Source organism: Mesoplodon bidens (assembly GCF_964165515.1).
Source record: "Mesoplodon bidens genome assembly, chromosome: 8".
In the NCBI taxonomy this organism is placed as follows: Eukaryota; Metazoa; Chordata; class Mammalia; order Artiodactyla; family Ziphiidae; genus Mesoplodon; species Mesoplodon bidens.
In genome coordinates this window covers 92,339,992-92,363,814 of record NC_138165.1, presented here as the reverse complement: position 1 = coordinate 92,363,814, position 23,823 = coordinate 92,339,992, and the positions used below count along the sequence as shown (strand labels likewise).

General features: G+C 43.9%; 2 protein-coding genes across 7 annotated transcripts in view; both read right to left on the bottom strand.

Annotated features, from left to right (window-relative positions):
• XRCC5 (X-ray repair cross complementing 5) overlaps positions 1 to 2,957 on the bottom strand; it is a 97,368-nt gene extending 94,411 nt beyond the window's left edge. The window contains exon 1 of one of the 2 annotated variants that reach the window (XM_081243093.1): positions 2,772 to 2,957. In XM_081243093.1, the coding sequence (XP_081099219.1) occupies positions 2,772 to 2,792 (21 nt within the window). In that variant the 5' untranslated portion in view covers positions 2,793 to 2,957. The remainder of the gene's footprint in view (positions 1 to 2,771) is intronic. The other variant, XM_081243092.1, reaches the window with a different exon arrangement.
• Positions 2,958 to 8,764: 5,807 nt separating this feature from the next.
• TMEM169 (transmembrane protein 169) lies at positions 8,765 to 23,777 on the bottom strand. 5 transcript variants are annotated; one of them, XM_081242175.1, is made up of 4 exons: positions 23,687 to 23,759; positions 20,510 to 20,740; positions 13,267 to 13,649; positions 8,765 to 10,920 (listed from the first exon to the last, which is right to left on the bottom strand). In XM_081242175.1, the coding sequence occupies exons 3-4, from the start codon at positions 13,535 to 13,537 to the stop codon at positions 10,298 to 10,300; spliced, it is 894 nt and encodes a 297-aa protein (XP_081098301.1). In that variant the 5' UTR covers positions 13,538 to 13,649; positions 20,510 to 20,740; positions 23,687 to 23,759; the 3' UTR covers positions 8,765 to 10,297. The 5 variants fall into 5 exon arrangements, with proteins under 5 accessions (XP_081098301.1, XP_081098303.1, XP_081098302.1 ...); XM_081242177.1 differs by having other exon boundaries at positions 23,691 to 23,751; XM_081242176.1 differs by lacking the exon at positions 20,510 to 20,740 and having other exon boundaries at positions 23,691 to 23,777.
• Positions 23,778 to 23,823: the final 46 nt, after the last annotated feature.

Below are 23,823 nucleotides of genomic sequence, written 5' to 3'. Positions count from 1 at the left end.
TAGAGGGGTGGGATAGGGAGGGTGGGAGGAAGATGCAAGAGGGAGGGGAAATGGGGGTATATGTATACGTATAGCTGATTCACTTTGTTGTACAGCAGAAACTGACACAACATGTAAAGCAATTATGCTCCAATAAAGATATAAAAAAAAAAGAATGAGTAGCAGTCGGTCATGTGAACAAGGGGAGTTTTAGGCAGAGGAAACCAAATAAATAAAGACACCTGGTCATTGGCTAGCAATCATGTATGTAGGGGACTAAGGAAATACGGCAAACATAAATTAAAAGTAAAATGGATACATGTAAAGTTCTGTATTTGGCAACCAAAGTTTAACTGAATTGGGTTGGAGGAGACCTGAAAAAATAGCAGCTCAATTTCAGGGTGGATTATAAAATGACAATATAAAATGTCACCCATATGACATGGCTACAGGAGTACATTCCCCACACCTACCCATTCCATCCTCCAAAATATTTTCAGTCCTATCAATGGTGTAGTAAATTTAAGTAAGGAAAAGACAGGTTTTATGGTTTAAAAAAAAAAAAAACTAAACTAGATCCCAGGAGACCTGGGATCCAGTTCCATCTTTATTACCAAGTAGCTAAATTCTTGGGCATGTAACTTAAATTCACTGTTAATTTGTGGAGGCAGGAAGCAGTTGTTGGACTAGATGAGATCTAAGGTATTTTCCAGAGTTAACATTCTTTGACATTGACTGACAGTCTCACCTGTGCTTTGTACTGATCAGACCACACTTGACAAACGGTGAGCAGTTCTGATCATCACATCTTATGAGAAACACTAATTACAACTGAACATGAAATGAGCAGATTAGAGAAGGATCTGGAGAATATGTGACCTGAGGAACAGGTGGGAAAAACTGGCTATTTGAACCAGACGAGAAGATTTAGAGGAACCTGTTATCCTCAAATAGTTGACAGCTATGTTATAAAAAGATAGGTCCACAAGAGAGATAATAGGATCAACAGATGGAAGCTACAGAGATTGATCTGACACCATATTAAGGGAGAAAAAATAATATTTAGAAGTAATAAATGAAAGAACTACTGTTTTCTGAAGCAATGATCTCCTGACCCTAAAATTGTTTGAAAAACCTAGATGAGCTCCTATCAGGGATGTTATAGATGATCTCTAATTTGGTTACATCTCAGGCAAGGCAAAACATGGAAAGAAAGACTATTTAAGTATTTTCCCTAGTTTACAAAGAATTAACCATAATGCATTAATATTAAGAGAGTTCTAGATTATAAATAGCATGTTTGGAGAAAGGGTGGTAATAAACTACAAAATTCCTTTGAGAGCAATAAAATTTACATCCCATAGTTTCAATGCTCTGAGCATAAGAACCTTTAAAAAGTTGAGTCCCCAAATACGCTGTTGCACCTATTTAATATATGTTCATAAAAGCTACTTTTATGAACAGAAAACTCTAAATCAGAGGACTAAAGGTCCTTTGCCAAGAATCAGGTATCCAAAAAATGGCATCAAAGGGTTTCACAGTATGGAAGTTCTTATCTGAAAGCAGAAGAATGGTCTATGTAATACCGCAAGCTCCCTTCTGGTAGCAGTAAGAAAACCAGAAGAAATTAAGCAGCCTGACAACCCTTCATTTAAACACTGAAGCAATACAGGCTATTAGAATTCTGCTGCAAGTCCACCTGTCATAAACAGCTGCTTCATTAGCGCTGAAAGTTTTCAGCAGCTGAAAGGAATAAAGAAGGTGAGTGGCATATGTTCATAATCATTTTAATCAGCATTTCCCTATGGGGAGTGGAGGAGACTAGGCATCAGCTGCTTCAACTCCTATCTTGTTTATCTGTATACCAAATGCCTAATAAAGGGCCTAGTTTTGAATAGATGGATGGATAGACCGATGGATGGATGAATGAATGAACAAGTCCTTGGAACACATCTCCCTCTAGAGACCCTTCAGAGACAACTACCACGCTCTGCCTATATTGAAAATGCCATTTTAAAAATTCATCATAATGTTATTAACCTGGGTCACTGAGAGTCATAGATTCCTAGCAAGAGAGACATTCTCCCGGACTCTGAAAGCTGAAAGCCTGTGTTCAAATTCAGATTCTACCACTTGTGGACTGGGTGACCTTGGGCTAATCACTTCACTTTCTTTAGGCCTCGGTTTTCTCACCTGTAAATTGGGGATAAAAGTTTTCAACTCATGGGCTTGTTGTGAAGATTAAATGAGACCGGAATAAAGCGTTAGCTCAGTGCCTCACCAGGGTAAGCTTTCGCAGTAAATGCGAAATATTAGATTATTATAGAGGTAATAAGACGCTTTACGTTTCAAGTTATTTTACTCTCAATCCTTCTCTGAAGTTTTACAAGCCTGTGGGATTGGTTCGTATCGTGGCTAACTTCCTTTCTCACAGATTTTTAAAACCCAGATTCAGAAGTAATGGAGGAGTCGGGGGGTAGGCTGGGATACAGAGGTACGTACGGAGGGGAGGTCGGAGTGGGATGGAAAGCTGGATGAGGACCGGTGGAGAGGAAGTGAGAGGATAGAAGGGCTGAGTAGGCGGCGGGGGTGGAGAGTGGGCTAGGCTCAAATTCCCGCCTGAAGACTCCAAATCGCCAGCTTTTCTCACAGCGCATCCCTCGACCCCGGCCCTACTGATCCAGCCCACCACCGGGATCTGTTTTCCTCACTCCTTGGCACCGCCGTGATCCCATGATTCCTGCTTCCGGACCCCCAGCACAGGCAAGGCCCAAGCCTACAGATGTTCCTACCTTATTCCCCGACCGCGCCATGCTGACGTTCCGCAAGCGCCTTGGTCACCTCTTCCGAGCGGGAACCTGCGGCGCCGAAGCTCAGTTCCGCCGGACGCGGAGCTGGAGGGTCGCAGGAAGAGCCGCTTTCCGCGGAGGCTGGAAGGGGCGGGGAAACTGTACGTCGACGCTCTGAGCATGCGCAGATCCCTTGCGTTTCTCCCCTTGTTGAGGAGCTGTGTGGTCTTCCGCCTGGTCTTCCGGCTTCCCAAATCGCTAGAATTAGGAATCACTTCTCCGAGTCACTCCCCTTTTCTCACACTGAGAATAATGCCTACAGCGTTTTATGTCAGAGACCTGGAGTTAGATTTCCGTGAATATGAGCATGAATCCAGAAAGTCACTTAACTTCCCTAAAATTCTTTTTCTTCTTCTAAAAATAAAGGTAATGAAAGACGACAGATGCGATGACCTTAGAACCAACTCCTGAAGGAAAAGTAGTTTTCCAGGCAATCAAAAGAAATAACATTCTTTCTTGGAAAGGAGATGGGATGTAAAAAGGCCTGGAGGCATGAAACACCATCTGCTAATGATCTCCCAATACTTCGAAGCGTCGCTAGCTTGGAACGGAAGAAGTGAGGTTTAATTCCAGAAGACGAATCTAGGGAGATGTTCTAGAAATGGCAGCTATCAATTTCGGTGCCTAACAATCGCTCCACCCCCTTTCAAAGGAAACTGTCCAGCCTGCAGCCCTTGCCTCTTTGAGGGAGGCAGGTCCAAGTTGAACCTTACACAGAAAAGGCTCTTTTCTGTACCAAATGACCCGCAAGCTGAGAGCTGACTGGACGAAGGGTCTGGCAACCTGCAAAGTGTCTACCAGCCTAGAACATTAAGTCCAATCAGCTTCTGTCCCTCTTGAAAATCAGACCTGGGAAAAGCAGGCCTGCAGCTGGAAAGATGTGGAGAGGCCATGAGGAGGGAGGGGTCTTGAGGGAGCCTAAGTTATAAACACACTGAAGCCAGGAGAGTCAGACACTTTCAGACGGTGCTTTCAGAGCCCAGAGGGTTCATCTAGCTTTTGATTCAAGGAGTTCTTTTAAGGCTGAAATATTATTTTTAAAGTATTTTTCATATGACAGGTAAATAGAATTACTGGAGACTCACCATGGTGAAGGCAATTTCTATGCTTTATGCCCATGATTTTATCTTGTGTTTAGTCTCTATTTCCTCCTCTTTTTTCTCTTCCTCTTGCACTTTCTCTGTCCCCTCCCCTCTCTCTTTCTCACACTACACACCCTCCAGTACAGATTTGTTTCCTGGGAAAAATTTTTTAAATTCTAGTGCCTGGGCTTGCCTGGTGGTGCAGTGGTTGAGAGTCCGCTTGCCGATGCAGGGGATACGGGTTCGTGCCCCGGTCCGGGAAGATCCCACATGCCACAGAGCGGCTAGGCCCATGAGCCGTGGCCGCTGAGCCTGCGCGTCCAGAGCCTGTTGCTCCGCAACGGGAGAGGCCACAACAGTGAGAGGCCCATGTACCGCAAAAAAAAAAATCTAGTGCCTGTTCTTGTTTACATCTCTCCACTGTCCTTATAGAAGTCTTTAGGATCATACGCTTCCAGACAGCTAGGCAGTGATGGTGTTGAGAATGGATATGGACTTTAAGCACTGCTTCTCCTGGCAAAGGGCCTCCATTAATCAAGGGTGAGGGACAAACATTACCAATGTGACATTGTAAATGGCGACTCCCTTCTTCCTCCACAGTGAAAGGATTCTGACTTTGTTGGTTCCATTTCAACCTGTCAGTTCAGGATCGGTTTAGATTTGTGTGATACAGAATTAGGTGGAAAGGGTAAAGATAAGAGGTGACGGGCTATGGCTAGTAGAGGAGAAGGGGCATTTTGGACAGGAAGAGAAGTGCATGGGAGCCACTGTGGCATATGAGGGAAATGGATGAAATAAGAAAAGGAAAATGATATCATTATTTTGATGGCCCCCAATAGCCATGTCTCCCAGCATCCACATCCTTATATAGTCCCTTTCCCTTGAATCTGGGCCGGCTTTGGGACCTGCTTAAAATGTGGTGGAAGTGACACTGGGCCGGTTTTGGACCAAAGCTTTCAGAGTACCTGGCAGATTTGGTTTTTGCACTCTAGTGGGAGCCAGATACCATATATAAAGACTGACTACCATAAGACTACATGCTATGAAAGCCCAACCTAGCCACGTGGGAAGCCACACAGAGGAGCACTATTAGGGGTTATGTGTTTGTGTTCTCTCCAAATTCATATGTTGAAGCCCTAACCTCCAATGTGATGGTATGTGGAAATGGGGCCTCTGGGAGGTAGAGTTAGTAGAGGTCGTGAGAGTGGGGCCTTTATGATGGGATTAGTGCCATTATAAAGAGAGTTTGGGATGAGTGCCATTATAAACAGAGTTAGTGTGCTTGCACTGACTCCCCCCTCACTAACCCCACCAGCCATTTGCACAAAGAAGAGGTCATATGAATATGCAGAAGGCAGCCATCTGAAAACCAAGGGGAGAGCTCTCCTCAGGCTCAACTCAACCGTGCTGGCACCCTGATCTCAAACTTGCAGCCTCCAGAAATATAAGAAAATTAATTTCTGTTGTTTAAGCCACCCAGTCTATGGTATTTGTTATGGCAGCCTTAGCAAACTGTTACCAGCACTGAGCACCAATGCCCCAGGGACCCACCTAGATGACAGCCAACACCACTTTGGCAGAAATGCAAGTGAGGCCATCTTGGGAGTAGGTGCTGCATCCCCAAGGGAGCTGTCCCAGCATTAGAGAGACATTGAGTAGAGACCAGTCATCTCCATCAAGCTCTGCCCAAATCACAGAATTACCAGCAAATAAGTCAAATGACAGTTATTTTAATCCAGTAAGTTTTATGTGTTACGCAACAAGAGATAACTGAAACAATAGGGATATTTTAAACTCTTGCTGTAGTGTAGACTATGCATCCCTTAAGAGTAGTTAACAAAGGCAACTAAAGAATTTTATTTTGAAATTACAACTTAAGTTGCTGAAATGTGTTTGAGTTTGATATTGCTCTGAGAGTGAACTACATAAGTGATGAATTCATGAACATTATACAAAATAAAAATGTGCAGGCTTTGTGTTCTGACAGAGGTGTAACAATGTTTATATGGGCAATTGGAAAAATTAGTTTAAAATCTTAACGTGGTACAGATATGAAATAAAAGCTTATATCCCAGAAAGATGTGAGTGGTGATGTACCATATTCTATGTGATTTTAAAATACCATTAGAAAAACATGTAAAATGCTTGTTAAAAATGATTAAAGAAGACAATTTCAATGATACAAATTTTATTTAACACTTTATGAAACAGACTGTTTCCATTCAAAGGACAACAAAATAAGACAAAGGCAGGAAGCTTTTACAGGATAGATAATAACGAATAAGGAAGAGAAAAATAGAAAATAACGGGTTGGCTGCAGCCACATAGTCAGCCTTGTTTGGAGCAAGAAGGAACAAGGAAAGAAGTATAGATCCCAAGCTGGTTTGCTGTTTGGGGGTTGGCTGACTGGATATACAGTCGGCCCATCATATGCATGGGTTGGGCAACCACAGGTTCAACCAACTGCAGATCAAATTCAACCCCTGGTCCATTGAATTTGAGGATGCAGAACACAGACATGGAGGGCCGGCTGTACTACCATTTTATATAAGGCACTTGAGCATCCATGGATTTTGGTCTCCACAGGGGTCCTAGAACCAATCCACCACTGATGCCAGGGATGATTGTACTACATTTCTGGTCAAGCAGAACATTTAAAGGGGTGCAAAAGTGACCTAAGTTTTGGTTTGCTGATGTGGCACCTAGGCAGGAGTGGCTTCATCGTGGGCCTAGAAAGTATTTCAACAGGCTCATGTTAGTAATTAAATTAATCGAAGAGGGGAAAATTTCTTTCTTTTAAATTAATTTTTATTGGAGTATAGTTGCTTTACAATGTTGTGTTAGTTTCTACCGTACAGCAAAGTGAATCAGCATTATGTGTACACATATATCCCCTCTATTTTGGATTTCCTTCCCATTTAGGTCACCACAGAGCATTGAGTAGAGTTCCCTGAGCTATACAGTAGGTTCTCATTAGTTCTCTATTTTATGCATAGTATCGATAGTGTATATACATCAACCCCAGTCTCCCAATTCATCCCACCGCCCCCCCTTTCCTCGTTGGTATCCGTATGTTTATTCTCTATGTCTGTCTCTATTTCTGCCTTGCAAATAAGATCATCTATACCATTCTTCTAGATTACACATATATGCGTTAATATGAGATATTTGTTTTTCTCTTACTTCACTCTGTATGACAGTCTCTAGGTCCATCCATGTCTCTACAAATGACCCAATTTCATTCCTTTTAGGGCTGAGTAATATGCCATTGTATATAGGTACCACATCTTCTTTATCCATTCCTCTATTGATGGACATTTAGGTTGCTTCCATGTCCTGGCTATTGTAAATAGTGCTGCAATGAACATTGGGGTGCATGTGTCTTTTTGAATTATGGTTTTCTCTGGATATATGCCCAGTAGTGGGATTGCTGGGTCATATGGTAGTTCTGTTTTTCATTTTTTAAGGAACCTCCATATTGTTCTCCATAGTGGCTACACCAATTTACATTCAAGGAGTAAAATTTCTGATGTTGGCCACTAATCATTTGCAACACTGTAAAACGTAAGCCTTAGGTGGCCTGGTATCAATGACACAATGAAACTTTCAAGTCATCTACAATTAGTTCTTTTTAAGATTTAGAACCTTGTTTTATTAGAAATCATGGATAACGGGGTTTTTGTTTCCCTTGGACTTGAAATGAAGGGCGCTACCTAATGTCGATGGACAAGATGGCTTGGGAACATTGGCATCATCATACTGGATCAGACATGGTTTACCAAGCTCAGCATATTATGGCTGCAGAGCAATTGGAAAGCATAGTTCTCCTTCCTGATATTCACCCTGAAGAGTAGGTAACTATGAGCTAACAGAATGTTCAAGTATGGCATTTAACTCTCTAATTTCTCCTCTAAAATTCTCTAGGTGTTTGCTGACAGCAAAGATGAGATTGCTTTAGGTCTGTTTGGTTAAGTTTTCCTTCCTCAGGTCTAGGCTTTTACATACCTCTCTGAGCCCTTTTGAAATGATTTTATTTTATGAGCCTATTTCTTCCACTAGGTGGCGAGCCCAATTAGGGTGAGGGTTACATCAACTTCACCTAGGTATCCCGTGCTCCTTACCCTGACCCCACCCTCCTTCATTCTGCCAGTGACATCTTACCCTTGTCCTAATCATGACTGTTTTTCGCCTTGGCCATTTGTTTCCTTAACCCCTGAAAAAAATGTGACAAATGTGGCTGCAGCTTCCTAATGTAGGCTTAGGTAAATCTGTGATCTGTGGAAAAAATCCAGCTAAACAGAATCCTCATAAATTGGTGGTCTATGGGAAGAGTCAAGACATAAGGACCCATATTAAGATCATTATACATATATAAAAGAGTCACTACGCTCAACCTTTTCTGAAAACTGTAGCGTTCAAAGCAATTTTGGAGAAACTCAAAGACAAAGTGAGCAAACGTTAATCTGATTTTATTTTTATTTTCTTTGTCTTCAATTGTTTATATCTCTGCAAAAGCACCAGAGAGCACCAACATTATCTTCAAACGTGTTGGACAGAGTTGTTTTTTTTTTTTCTCAAACTAATAATAGTTATTTTTAAAAAGGAGGGGTTTCCTCTGAAGGTGGAGTTCAGCACCATGCATCAGGCAAATGTCCCGGCCTTCTGTGGGACAGCATTGCTTGACCCATCCGGTTTGATTCACAGCAGTTCTTTCAACAGCTTCTTCCTGAGACATGAACCATGAATAGGGCACCAGCTATTCTTATAAGGACTCAAACCTCCAAAATCTGCTTGACCACTTAGGATTTGATTTTTTTGAAATTGGAAAGAGACCCTCAGGAATATTTTTTTAAAGAAATTGGAAAGAGACCCTCAGGAATATTTTTTTAAAGTTCATAATCTATTAATCTGGATCCACCTGGTTTACACCCTCAGTGTCCACGAAGGCCCAAGCTTTTCAGCACACCAAAGACTATGTTTGCTGTGAGAAGAAAGTTCTGAGTGAGTGAGGCTCTGAGTGAGTTATGACAAACCACACAAAGCTAACTGTCTTCTTGTGCTTAGGGCTGCTGACCCTGCTGGGGGAAAGTCTGACAGATGCAATGCCTCCCTTCGCAGTCTTTCATCTGTACATTAAACTAAACATCACCACTCAGGCCCACCTTCACTACCAGGAAGAAAGCTATGCTACCATGATATAATTGTACTCAACTATTCACTCTTCCTTTCTAAAAAACCTGAAACCACATGGCATTATAGATATTTAATTGCAACATACATGAGTTGCTAATATCTACGTGTGGTTTATGCATAGTATATGTAGCTAGTATCTATGTATAAATTCTCTGTGTAATATTTAGGCTTAAATAAATAAATAAATACATACATAAATAAAACTGTATTCGCAGTTTTGGATCTGAATGTATTTAAATAATTACTGTGAGCCAGAGATTCTTACTTGCCTACCAAAATAGCCATTATTTCCTTGTCTCTTAAATTAGCAGAACCCAAACATTTAGAATATAGCTGCCCGGCCAAAAGACTACATTTCCCAGCCTTTCTTGCTTGTGAGGTCACGTGACTATGGTCTGGCCAATGAGATACAAGAAGTGTTGAGGGGGCCTTCTGAGAAGCCGCCTTAGCCTAGGAGGGTGTATGTGCTCTTCGTTGCCCTTTCCTCTGTTCTATCCGAAACAGGGATGTGATGACTGGAGATGTAGTCAGCGCTGGGTGCTGAGGATAAAGGCAATGAGGGTTGGGGAATAAAAAAAGCCTGGGATTCTGATGACTTCATTAGTTTCCCTGATGGTCTGCCTCCAGACTTCTTCTATACAGGAAAGAAACAGACTTCTATCTTGTTTAAACTACTGATATTTGGATTTTAATTATATTTAATATATAAATCAAAATCTAAGTGATACACACGTATCTTTACATTCTGCTACACTGTTGCAGCCTGCTTCTTAAATATTTCACTCCATCCCTATCTATTATCTTATTGGTGGACTTGGCTCTCCCCTGAGCCTCCTTATTCTCCCTGTCACATGTAGTCACATCTCCCCTGGGTTCCAGGCACCAGGAACACCTCCGAGCTCCTGAACTGACACACACCTGAGCTCCCTTGTCTCAGAAAAATGGTCATCTTAGGGCAAGGAATGAAGAAGAGTTTATCCATTGGATGGACTATTTGGGCACAAATTGCTTTTTGTTTTCTGCCCTCCTGGACACCAACAAGATGGTAGGACAGATCAGTGTGGGCTAAAATTTTCCAGAAGAACTGTGTATGGGGGATGAGGGGGGAGGAATAATTTAAAGAAGGAATATTCTGAAATTGGAAGGTGATATACAGGCTACTGAGACCAGAGAATCAAGTAAGTTGTTGGGAGTTTAGACAGTGGATGTTTCTACCTCCTGGGTGGCATCCTTGTTGGACAGATTGCCTGAGATATTGTCAGATTCAAGCAGCTCCACAATGCTGTAGGGAGAACAGTCCTCCAGACCCAGCTTGCTGCACAGCCAGCCACAGAAGCCTTTCTCCATGTCCCGGGCAGCTTGCCACCACGCTCCCCAGGACCATGACAGCTGGACCACGGCAGCATAGAGGCCCAGGGAAGAGGCCATGGCCATGATGAGCACTGGATAGAAGAGAATGAGGCAGGGGCAACACGCGATCTTGTGCCAGAAGGTCCTCTCCTCGTTGTACACAAGAAAGATATTGTACCAGGTGATGGTGCCATAGTAGAAAGAGACCACGAAGGAGAGGATGAAAACCACAGGTAGGCAGACCAGCGTCCAGAGGACCACGTGGGGCCCACGGTCTGCTCCCAGCTGGCAGGCCTTTCTGCCTTCAGGTGCCCTTTCCCTTGAAGACACTTTAGGCTTGGTGAGCTCCTGCAGCTCCTTCTCTGTCAACGTGACATGGATGTCCACCATCTGCCCCTTTTTCTTCCCTCGGGTGATGGTCCCAGTTAATGTGACATAGCGGCTGTCCACAGGCATGTTCCACATACCTGCAGGGCATAAAGAGGGGAAAGTCAAGATCAGAAGATTAGACATTTCATCAGAGCGTCATCCCCTGAGACTGGAGCTGAGTACAAGAATGTCCATTATTATAGCCCCTGACACGGTGCACCCTGACATGGTACGAAATCAGTGTTTCCACGATGGACTGATGGGTCTCCCTCAGGGGAGGGATTAGTACTCCCATGGTAAACTCTCACATCAGGGCCCTGAAGCAGGTTAAACTTGTTACTCATATTCTCTCTCCACTTTTCTGGGCCTCTATCATGTCTGTGATATGGAGGGGAGTGAGGAACTCTACCACAGACACCACTTCATAGTGGCCTTATTTCTAGTTTACAAGTGCTGTGAAAATACTGTTTCTGAGTATCAGCTACTGTGTGTAAAGGTGGTGCTGTGTGTGTGTTATACTGATGAGCAGCCCACCCCTCTTCTCTCCTCATTCCTAACCCCATGCTTCTCTGAGAGGGTCCTCCTCATATGCTGGTGGACATCCCAGCCTCCATATCCAAATTCTGTACACACACAGGCACCACACATACACACGCACAATATAAACACATTCCCCAACAAAAATACACCAGCATGACCACCATCACCACCACCACCACCAGCATCACCACCATCACTACCACCACCACCAGCATCACCACCACCAGCATCATCACCATCACTACCACCACCACGAGCATCACCAGCATCACCACCAGCAGCATCACCACCACCATCACCACCACCACCACCACCAGCATCACCACCACCAACATCACCACCAGCATCACCATCATCACCACCACCAGCATCACCATCATCACCACCACCAGCATCACCATCACCACCACCACCACCACCAGCATCACCACCATCACCACCACCAGCAGCACCATCATCACCACCACCAGCATCAACAGCATCACCACCACCACCACCACCATCGTCACCACCACCACCAGCATCACCACCACCAGCATCACTATCATCACCACCACCACCAGCATTACCACCACCAGCAGCAGCATCACCACCACCAGCATCACCACTATCACCACCACCAGCATCACCATCATCACCACCACCACCACCAGCATCACCACCACCACCACCAGCATTACCACCACCAGCATCACCATCATCACCACCACCAGCATCACCATCACCACCACCAGCATCACCATCGTCACCACCACTACCATCACTACCATCACCACCACCCCCACCAAACAGCCACTCTTTGGCCATCCCAGCAGTGAGATTGCAGGTAGTGAAACAGCAAAGTCCACAGTCCTTAGTATGTGAAGTGCAGTCTAGAAGTGGAGGACGGGAGGAGGGTATAGGCTTTTGGTTGGCATGTCCCCCAGGCCCTGTGGACTCCTAGCCACCTGGCTGGTAGACGGACAGAATGGGGCTGCCTCAAGGGCAAACGTCCCTTCCTCCGAGAGGCATCCCTAACCATGCAATCTTTCCCTCCACCCGCCTCCCTCACTTGCTCATCTTCCCATCACTGAGGTTTACTGTCTTTGGAACCCGTACCACTACCTGTAATTGTCTCTTATCTGCTGACTTTTTGCTGCCTGTCTTCCCCTGACTGGAAGGTAAACTGCATGAGGGCAGGGGCATTGCTTGTCTCGTTCACCGTGGGCGTATGTCTTAGGGATGACCATCGACACAGAGATCTACCTCATCCATCTATTGCTGTGTAGTGAGACTTAATATGGACACGCCACAGTTTCCTTAACAGCAACAAACATTCTTATACATGCTTCCTTACGCACATGGGCATGAGGTAGATACTGAGAATTTCTTGGACATAGGCTATGCATATTTTGAATTTTAAATTTAATAGATATTGACAAATTTCCCTGAAGCGGATTCCTCTTCCACATGAGGTATACGAGAATATATCCATTTCCACACATTGATGTTATCATGTTTTACCCAATTTTTGGCCATCCTACATGTGAAGGATTACTATAACTCACTGTTGTTATAATTCGCATTTTTCTGATTATTATGAAAGTCAACTATTAGTTTCTTTATCTTACATGTATTAAATAGTTAGCATGGTTGTCTTGTATTACTATTTTTTGTGTATAAATCGGTCTCTTCCATTACACAAGGAGTTCCAAAAGGGCAGAGATCTCTTCCATATCACCTAGAAGAGAACATAATAAATGCTCAACAAATACTATCGATTTGTTGAATGAAGACTGAAACACTGTGAGAAGAAATGTATCAAAAAGAAGTACATCAGTGAGCAAATGCCTGTCTGTCTTCTGGAGGATCCTCATTTGGTTTCCTTCCTGTGGCTTTAAGTAGGTGGCCCCAGAGAGACTTACCATCATCCACAGGATAGTCTAGGAAATCATCTCCCTCCTCCTCTTTAGGCTGATCTCCACCTTCTAATTCCCCAGGCTCCTCATCCAGTTTCTCACTCTCTGACCGGTAGATGATAATAGATTCTGGGCGGGACTCTTTCTTCTTCTTTTTCCTGCGACCCAGTGTGGATTCCCCATCAAGGGCCAGGGCAGCTGCCATGGCTTTCCTCAGAGAGCCCTGGTGGGGGCTTGGGAGCTGGCCCTGGCCTTCCACTGGTGCTGGCTCTTCCATCCTAGTCCTCAAATCTAGCTAGTCCAATTTGCTTGAGCAAACTCACGATCCACACATCACAGAGCTTCTTCCAGGATGGGGCTATGCAAAGACGTTCCAGCGATGAGTTGCACTTGAAAGATAGGAAAGCAAAATCATCAACAGGGAATGAATAGGGTGAGATGGAGAGGGGTTTAGGAAGCGGTCCTCAACTTGGCAGAAGCCTTTGCCTCCCTTTATTTCTCATAAAACTTTATTTTGGGAGTGCTATGGAAATACTTTTACAAGAATGAATCATTGTTAATAAAATCTTATTTGTGTTGCCATATTTTGTGTTGCATATTTTATGCAAAATCATCAATCTAGCTGGGGGATGCCAAGTATAAGGAAGTTGGGTGAGGAAACCTTACAGACAGATTAAGGACCATTCTTCCTCCCACCATAGATGGAGATTGCTATGGCTGGGACCAGCACTCCAGGCTTCTGGCTATTGGGTCAGCCATTACAACTATACTCAAATGGTTGAATGCAACTTTGAATGAGCCATCCAATGATGGCACAACTTCACTAACCATGCCTTCTCTGATAGCCTATAAAGACACTTGTCTCCTGGTTTCTTGTTGGCCCAAGATCCCAGAATGGCTGGGATCTGTACTATCACCTTCTGGGAGACCAGTGGAAAGAATGCACACTTTTCACACCACACTTTTCTCCTCTTTTGTTCTCCAGGTAAAAAGAGGTGGGAGAGAAGAGAGTCTATACAACATCTTTTAAGGAAGAAACTGATCGGTCTGTGTTCTTGGTACATGGAGCCATTAAGAGGAACGGAATGTTTTGAGTGCTATTGCTACAGAGGTGCCAGTTAGCAAATACCCAGCCAGTCTCATTTAAACAGGTAGCTGCAGGACTTCCCTGGTGGTACAGTGGTTAAGAATCTGCCTGCCTGTGCAGGGGACGTGGGTTTGATTCCTGGTCTGGGAAGATCCCACATGCCATGGAGCAACTAAGCCCGTGCACCACAACTACTGAAGCCTGTGAGCCTAGAGCCTGCAAGCCATAACTACTGAGCCTGCTGCCACAACTACTGAAGCCTGTGCACCTAGAGCCTGTGCTCCACAACACGAGAAGCCACCGCAATGAGAAGCCCACGCACCGCAGCAAAGAGTAGCCCCCACTCGCCGCAACTAGCGAAAGCCCACATATAGCAACGAAGATCCAACACAGCCAAAAAAGCCCCCAAAAACCCCCAGGTAGCTGCTTGTCTGCTTCTTTAAAAAAATGTTATTATATTATGGAACATTTCAAACATGTAAAATGAGAACATTTTTGTTAGTGAAAGTGGCAAACATTTATAAAAGCAAAGAGAATAATTGGAATGAATCGTTACTGTACCTCTCACCCAATTTCAATAATCAAAATATTAGTAGCCAATTTTGTTTTATCTCCTCATATTATTTAAAAGCAAATGTCAGATATCATTTCATTTCAGCTGTATGTTTCAGCATGTACCTCTTACATATAAGAACTCTCTTTTTAAAAAAAGATTATCACCATACCATTATTGCACCTAATTTTTTAAACGATTCTTTAATATCATCAAATATCTGGTCAGTTCAAATTTCCCTGTTTAAAATTTTAAATTCTATTTTCTTGAGTTAGGATTCAAATAAGATCTATGCAATGGAAACAGATCGTACACCTCTGTTTATAGCAGCGCTGTCCAATAGAACTTTCTGCCATTGCACCTGAAATGAGTCTAGTGCAACTGAGGAAATGAATTTTATTTTTATTACTATTATTTTTTTGGACACGCTGAGCAGCTTGTGGGATCTGTTTCCCGACCAGGAATTGAACCTGGGCCCTCGGCAGTGAAAGTGTGGAGTCCTAACCACTGGACCTCCAGGGAATTCCCCAGGAAATGCATCTTAAATTTTATTGAATTCTAACCAATTTAAATTTAAATAGCCACATGAGGCTACTGGCTACTATATTGGACGGAACAGGTCCATATGTTCCCCAACTAATTTTTTTTCCTTTTCCTTTCTATTTATTTGTTAAAGAAAGGTCATTTACCTTGCAGATTCTCACAGCCTAGATCTTGAGCATTGCAATCTCCATAGTGTGTTCCTCTGAACCACATATTTCCTATAAATTGGTAGCTAAATAAAGAGGCTTACTCAGATTTGGGTTAGAATGTTTTTTGGTTGGTTGGTTGTTTTGGCAAGATGTTATAGATGGTGTTTTGTATTTCCATCAGAAGGTAGCTAATATCTGCTTGACTCCGTGAAATTAGTAGCCATTGACGACTATCGGCCAGACCCATTCGTTCATTAGGTGTTACAAAAATGATGACATTCTATTTCTCTCATTTCTTCTTTATTTATTAGCCAGAATACTCTCATGGGCCTTTTTTTTTTTTAAATAAATAAATTTATTTATTTATTTTTGGCTGTGTTGGGTCTTTGTTGACGCCCACGGTCTTTCTCTAGATGCGGAGAGCTGGGGGCTACTCTTCACTGCAGTACATAGGCTTCTCATTGCAGTGGCTTCTCTTGTTGTGGAGCACGGGCTCTAGGCGTGCAGGCTCAGTAGTCGTGGCGCACGGGATTAGCTGCTTTGCGGCATGTCGGATCTTCCCGGACCAGGGATCAAACCCATGTCCCCTGCATTGGCAGGCAAATTCTTAACCACTGCGCTATCAGGGAAATCTCTCATGTCCCTTTAACAAACCCAGTTTTAAACTTAGTGGAGGAGGCAAGTGGCGCCATTGTTATATAATATTATTGTCAATTATACTGTTAAATACCTTTATTTAATGAGAACAGTGGCAGCTTCTATTGATATTAAAAGTTTCTGAATTATTTACCAAACAAATGTCCTAATTTCCAAATAACTGTATTTATAATTGAGAATTGTAGTAGACTGTAAGTAGACTCTACTCACAGTTTTGTTGTCCCAGGCGCCCGGAGACTGTTTACTCTCAGTAACTCCAGGGTGCCAGCTTTTTGTTACTTTTGCTCCCAATTCTCAAATCTTCATTTTGTTTCAGTGCTCTCTGAGTACTTCCTTTCTTTCAAGGCCACATGCACACTCTTTGGTGTCCCTTTATCCCAAACAATAAAACTTCTCTTATTTGTAATAAATGGCCCCAATGTTTAGTGGACTGGCCCAGTCAGGGCAGGGTGGGGAATGCAGAGGATTATGAAACAGACAAAAATCTAACTAGGCGCTAAATGCCACTCAATTTGAAGCAAATCCCATGTCTTAATATGATGCATCTTCTGTATTACCAAGTACCAAGACTGACTCTATCACATTTCTTTAAATGCCAAAACTCCCCAAAGTCTGAGCAACCTTCTCAGCAGGTAGCTTTCCTCCACTGTTCAAGTATCACCTAAATACTTCTGCTTTGTCCTCTAATTGTTAATTTTCTTTCCTGTTTCCCCACTGGATGGAAGATGGGTACTGGGTCTTATCACCTTTGTATCTTGGGCACAGCCCAGTGACTGAAACAAATGAGGTGCTCAGCGACAGAATTGAAAACGCCTACAGGTGGAATTAAGGTTTCACTAAATCCTCAGAGCCTGACTTTGCCTGTTTGAACAAAATAAGTACCATTACCTTCACATTCTTATGCAGGGAGCTTGTTGGACTATGAAATTCATTTGGTGACGTCTCTAAGAGCACATGATGTTCTAAAAACGGGAAGATCCAGAGTACAGGAGCTTTCTGTGATAAAGTAGGTTCTAATGTCCTCACTTGACATTATTAAGCTCATCCATGTTAAATAAAGAAGTGAGAACTGGATTTAAGCCTAACTTGCACAATTCCTAACAGAACAAGCACTATTTTGCAATGAGGACATCTGGACTTAATAATAGTAATAATTAAAACTTACTGGATGTTGACTGTGTGCCAGGTGCTGTTCTAAGTGCTTTTCAATAATCATTACTGTGTAATCCTCACAGCAAACCAAGGAAGGAGGTACTATTATTATCCCCATGCAGAGGAGTAATTTGCTCAAGGTTACATAGTAATGGTGCTGTGACTCACACTCAGGTTTGCTAATTTCAGAGCTCATGTTTTATTTACCATGCTTTGCTGCCTGCCAACATTTACCCCAGATTTTATACTTAAACTTCTAGAGCTGTCTTTGATGAATCCATCTCCTATATTAAGGATATATTCCTATGTCCCTATTACTAATCAGTCTCTAAGTCCTGCCACTCATTCCTATGGAATCTCTTTGGTAATGTGTTCATTTCAATTTCTAATACCACCATATGCTAGAATACAGCCCCTACACTACTTCCTCCACGTAGGTTCCTCTGCCTTCCATTTCAGAATTCTTCCTCTGCCGTTTTAAACGGTGATTAATGACACAAGATATTTTTATTTTGTCCAGTAATTGTCACTATCTTGCCATTTCTGACTAAAGTATATCTCAAGGGTCTGCTTGGTGTTTGAGGCTCTCCATAGTCATGCTCCATCCTAGGGTTCCATAGCAGTTTTTCCCACTCCCCATAACATGGCTAGTTGACACATTTACTTATGTCGGTTCCTTCGCCTTTTTCACTCTTCTCCACCTCTTTCAAGCCTGGCTCAAGAGACTCACTCACTCATGTTCCCTCTGTGACCACCCCAGCCTACAGGTCTCTCCCCAGCCCCAATCCTGTTGTTGCAGGAGAGAGGTGAGAATGACATGAGTGTTCAAGTGTCCAATGTCTAGTATGAGGTGATGCTTCATAGGTGTTAGTTTCCAATCCCTTTCTTCTGCCTTTTCCTACTCTGTATTCCAGGAGTATTTGTCATCTGTACCATACTCTCTTAGTGCTTAATTATGCAGCATTTCATATCATCTTGAACTGATTATGAATGGCTTCATGATTTTTCATTCATCTCCCCATTGGAGATTATAAAATTTTAGAAGTCAGGAACTGTCTTATACTTCTTTACCTCTAATGGGAAGACCCCAGGGCTGGACATGTAGCAGATACTCAGTACGTACTTGTTGACCCGGTAAGGCAAAGGGGAAGGGAAAATGCCTATTTGTAAATATGATGTGAACGAGTGTTAAGAGAGGAAGGCCTAATTATTTTCCTCATTTCTGTACACTTTATTATGCTGTTAGCATTTGAGCTGAGAAGCAGGTTTTGAACATTTCTCCTTTCTTTTACATATCATAAGAGAGAGGGTAGGAAGAAAATTTCTCTAGTTTCCAAGGTTTTAGTCAATAGAATTAAGAGAAGACACAGGACTCTGCTCTTTTTCCTGGAAGGTAGGCTTCGCCCATCCTCCACCTCCACCCCAGTCCAAAGATTATTAATGAATGTGATACTGCAGACTGTTAACCTCAATCCACCATTAGCTCTGACTCCTCAGTCATTCTGGGGGGAAAAATAGGTTTTAAAGTATATACTCAGACTCTGGAACTTACACATAAAATAACTGGTTTTAAGCCACCCTTGAAGACAATTCTCCAGATAATTCTTAAGTGCATCCACCACTTTTTCCCATCTTCATTGCTACCACTCTGGTCTAAGAGGCCATCATCTCTTACCAAGGTTCTAAAAATGCTCCGTATCCTCTGGCTTCTACTCTTGCTATCTTCCAATCAATTCTCCACTTAGCAGTTAGAAAGATCTTTGGAAAACATACATAAAATCAGGCCATTTTCTGCTTAAAATCCTCCAGTGACTTCCCATTGGTATAAAATGAAATCCAAACTTTTCATGTGGCCTAAGGACTTGTGTGATCTGGACCCTCCCTGTCCTGCCATCCTAGGCTATACCATCTCCCTCATGTATACCTCCAATGCTTCAATCGCACTAGCTGCCTATGTACTCTTCTAGAGTTTTATTAAAAGAAAACCAACAGCTCTTAAGCAGTCAGTAAACACCCCAAAACTCACAACACCACAAAATGAACTTACCTACCCAGGTGTAGTGCCTTGGTAGAGCTGAGTCATCAGCAGGAAGTCTGGTCCTTATTCCCATCCTGTCACTTGGTCACTAACTCCCACTCCCACCTCCACAGTGGTGGCTCACTGCTGCTTCATGGACCTCTCATCATCAGGCATGATTTCCCTGGAGTCTGTTCATGATTCTCTGTTCCTAGGTGGTCACTGAAGCAGGCCTGATCCAGGGCCTTCTCCAAACCCACCCAGATACTCAGCAGAACTTGTGGGCTTGGTGGGTGGAGAAGCCAGGGAGTTTTGAAGCCTCTGCTCTTAGATTAATTGCAGGGAAGCAAGTAACATATATGGATGAAGTGTTGCTGGAAAAAGCTAATAAATGGCAATGACACCAAGCCTTAGCAACTGGACACAGGGAATGGTGGGGGCTACGGTAAACATAAGAGCTCACTCAGGTCTCATCTGAAATAGCAAGTTACTGTTCTCCTCTCTTCTTCCCACCAAGCCCACTGTTCAGCCAACTGCTTTCATAGAGAAATTCAGGTCCATTTGGTATGGGTTGCCTGAAATTTCATGAGAAAGTTCCTGATTTTAATTACTGCAATTAGTCCAAATTTAAATAAATTACCATGTGGACAAACAACCAAAACAAATCACAGATAGGCTGCCATTTTGCTGTCTCTGGCTTATAATGCTTCCAAATTAGGGTGCCCTGCTCCACTGGTTTAACTAAGTACAATCAGGAATTGACTTTTTGCACCTTCACTGATAGTAACACATCTTCCTCTTCCAAGGAACCTGAACCGGGGCTAAGTGGGTAAAGTATCATCATTTTCAAGTTCATTTACGACTACTACAGTGAGCTGTGCCTTGCTCCAGCCCTGCTGTTCTTCCAGTTCTTTTCTGACTTGTGTATCTGTCACTCAGAGGGCTACATGTCACCTGTCTGGGGTGGCCAAACTCCCCCATTAGCATCTTGGTTTGCCACCATTAGAGGTACTAGACCAACCAGGAAATAAAATGTTTGCCATTTTACCACTGAAAATTACTATTAGCCGCTCTCAGAGGGACAGTCTCACCAATGTAAAGATGAAAGGAAATTTGGTTCAGACCAGTATCAAGTGATTGGAACGATGATGGAAGAGCAGCTTAGAAGTCGCAGCTTCCAGCCCGTTGCTGTGGTTGACTGTGAGCACAGTCAGGCTGCAGCCTTTTCCTCTGTGATCCTGTGAGCAGCATTTCTCTTGTCTCCTGGGCCTGAAAGGCTCCCACACTGAGGCTGGTTCATCATCTGGGGAGCATCTGACTGTCTACAGAGGAAATATTTCCCAATAGTGAAGGTAGTTGGGTATAAGGAGCTTGAGCAGGTTTAGTGTAAGAGCTGTTAGATCTGATCTTTATTGTCTGATCTTTTGTTTACTTATTGTCCTACCTCTCATGGCACACATACCCCTTCCACCCCCAACTACCGACATGTGTACGTCCTAGAACATAAACTCTACCAAGGCAGGGACACCTAACCGTCTTGTCCACTGTACCGTAACCCCCATGTTTAGAATAGTACCTGGCACATGACAGGTGCTCAATAAATATTGGCTGAATATTGTGAACTGGTTCAGAATCTTACTTATATAAGTTGGCTCAGGACTGCTTTTACATCAAGCCAGGCAGGGCTAGATATGCCTCACTGATATTCCTTCGGCACCGAGATTCTGTCTCAATGTTGAGAATCCCACAGGCCCCTGTCATTCTGAGCCAGCAGCTGCTTCGTGAAGGGGAGAAGATGAAGTTACTAGGCAGATGGGGTGGGGGAGGGGTGGGAAGATGAGTGAGCAGCAAGAGCATCTCAGAAGATGAACGGAGGGAGTGCTAAGGGGCTATGACAGAGTGGGAATGTGGAAACATCATAGCCGTGGTGATGCCTTTTTCCCCAGAACAAAGGGGGCAGTGATGCAGAGTGCCAGGTAGCATTTGATTTGGCCAAAGGGACAGTCATTGCAGCAGGGCACGGATGCCCTGAGAAGGGAGGGCTCAACCAGGAGTCAGAGCTAAAATCTGGAAACAAAGAGCCTTCAAGAGGCAGAACTACTGCTGTGCCTCCAGGCCTTTTGGGGTTAGCAGACATTCAAACCCTGACTGAGGTCAGAGGCAGGGGCAGAGAGGACATGCCTTTTTCTTTTTAACAAAAGATCTCTTGAAGAGACTCCACATCTCCCTTAATCACAGGCTCTCTTTGGACTGTGAAAAAAAGAGCTTTCTGACTGCTCATAGTGCAGCTTCCTTGAGGCTGAGGAATGGCTCCTTGTCATCCTTAGCAAGCAAAACTGGCTTGAAGCCTTTTCACTGGAGGACTGCAGAATCCCTCTCTGAGGCCACTCAGCCACCACACAGAGGCTGCGGTACAGCCAGGCCCATGTTGACCCGCCCTGGCAGAGTTCCGTGAATCCCCAAGTCCAGACCAGGTCACAAATCACATTTAATTAGATCTTCAATAAAAGTACCTTTGAAAGAAATGTAAAGTGTTCCTTCCTCCCAAGAAAGAAAGCCTGGAATTTTTTGCAATAAGAAACCTCTTAGAACTGAGTTAGTAGAAGTGATTCCTTGATAAACTATCCAGCAAATGAGAAGTGGAAGAGATAGCTTCCCTTCTTTAAGCAGTGTTGATTAGAATCTGTCAGCAGCAAAGATAGAGGGGGAGGTGTTTCTCAAAGGAGGTCAGAGGAGGGCAGGGGGATGGAGGAACAGGGAGGAAGTGATGTTTGATTCCACTCTCAACCAGATCCATTTCCAATTTACTCTAACTCAGTGGTGGACCCAACAAAAGAATGATGGCATTTGTTTGTTTTTACATTATTTTAATACCTTGCTGGGGAAAATACAGTACTCTTGTTAGGGGAACCACTGACTGAAACCACCCACCCTGGCCGGGCCCAAGAGTAAACACTTGCATGAGTTATCTTAAACAGGAGGTCCTGGTAAGGAACGCGGAACTAACAAGCTGCCACCAACTGGAAGAATTCAGGAAAGGTCAAAAGGAGAGAGGAGACATCAGTCCATATGTCCTACCAACCTCCCAGATTCCTTCTCGCTGGAATCCATCTTGGCTGAGTGATGCGGGAGCCACCAGGAAGGACCCTGAGTCAGAACGATTGGCCAGGGACAACCTGGAAACTAACCCCATCACCGTAAAACCCTGAGACTGTGAGCCACGTGGTGGAGCAGTCCTCCTGGATTCCCTTACCCTACTGGTCTCTGCCTGGGCACCCCTTCCCAACAAAATCTCTTGCTTTGTCAGCACATGTGTCTCCTCCAACAATTCTTTTCCGAGTGTTAGACAAGAGACCACTCTGGGGCCCTGAAAAGGGTCCCCGTTCCTGCAACACTCTGACAACAGACTTAGAAACATGATCCTGCCTGGATTGTTAAGACCACAGCACCTGACATATTCCCTAGACTTGTCAAGTTCTCAGGCAAAGTCTCCCCAGGCTAGTCCAGGTGTAATTCCACTCTGGTGGGTTGACAGCAGGAAGCAAGACGGAGAATTTAAATAATAAATCACTGTTAATGGGCACCAAAACACGGATGAGAAATTTCCCCCATCCTCAGGAGGCTCCCTCCCCTGAATAAGGAATGAACTAGAGGGTAGGATCTCAAACACACACCTACAGATGCATTCTTGCAAGAAGCATACACCCTTCGAGGAAAGGTCTTCTTTTGGACCCATCAATTTATGAAGCCCAGCTGAAATGTATCAAATCTCAAATCTGGTAAAGGTTCCTTCTTCCCTTCATTCCTCAGTGAGGAGAGGGAGATGAGGTGGAGGTGGGCTTGAGTTTTTTCTAAAAATCATTTATTATCTTGGTTCTCTGGATAACTACAATTGTATCTCCCCCCCCCCCGCCCCCTCATTCCCATCCCTTCCGGAGGATGAAGCCGGATTTCTCCGCCCTCAGCTAAGGTTGCCCCTTTCCTTCCCAGCCAGCTGCACACAGCAGCTGGAGCCAGAGCATCGCTGGACTTCCAATGCGGGCGGGCGCAGCAAGGAGGCAATACGGCAGGCTCCGGAGCTGCAGCCTCTCTTTACCCAGATGCACTGGAGATTTAATTTTAATTAACCATGAGAGCTATAGCACTGAGGATTGAATTTTTCAAAATAGCGCACAATCCTGCTTTTTGTCTTCTTCCCTTTCCCAAAAGCATCGAAATAACACACACACACACACACACACACACACACAAGGAACAAAGAATCTCACCTACACGTGCCGGGGAGATAGGCAGGCGGACAGTTTGGACGGTAAGGACGCCGCCTTGGGGGAGCTGTTCTGCGCTGGGAGAATACAGAGCTCCTGAGGCGGCCGCGCGGGGTGGGGCGGGGCGATGGAGAGGGGCG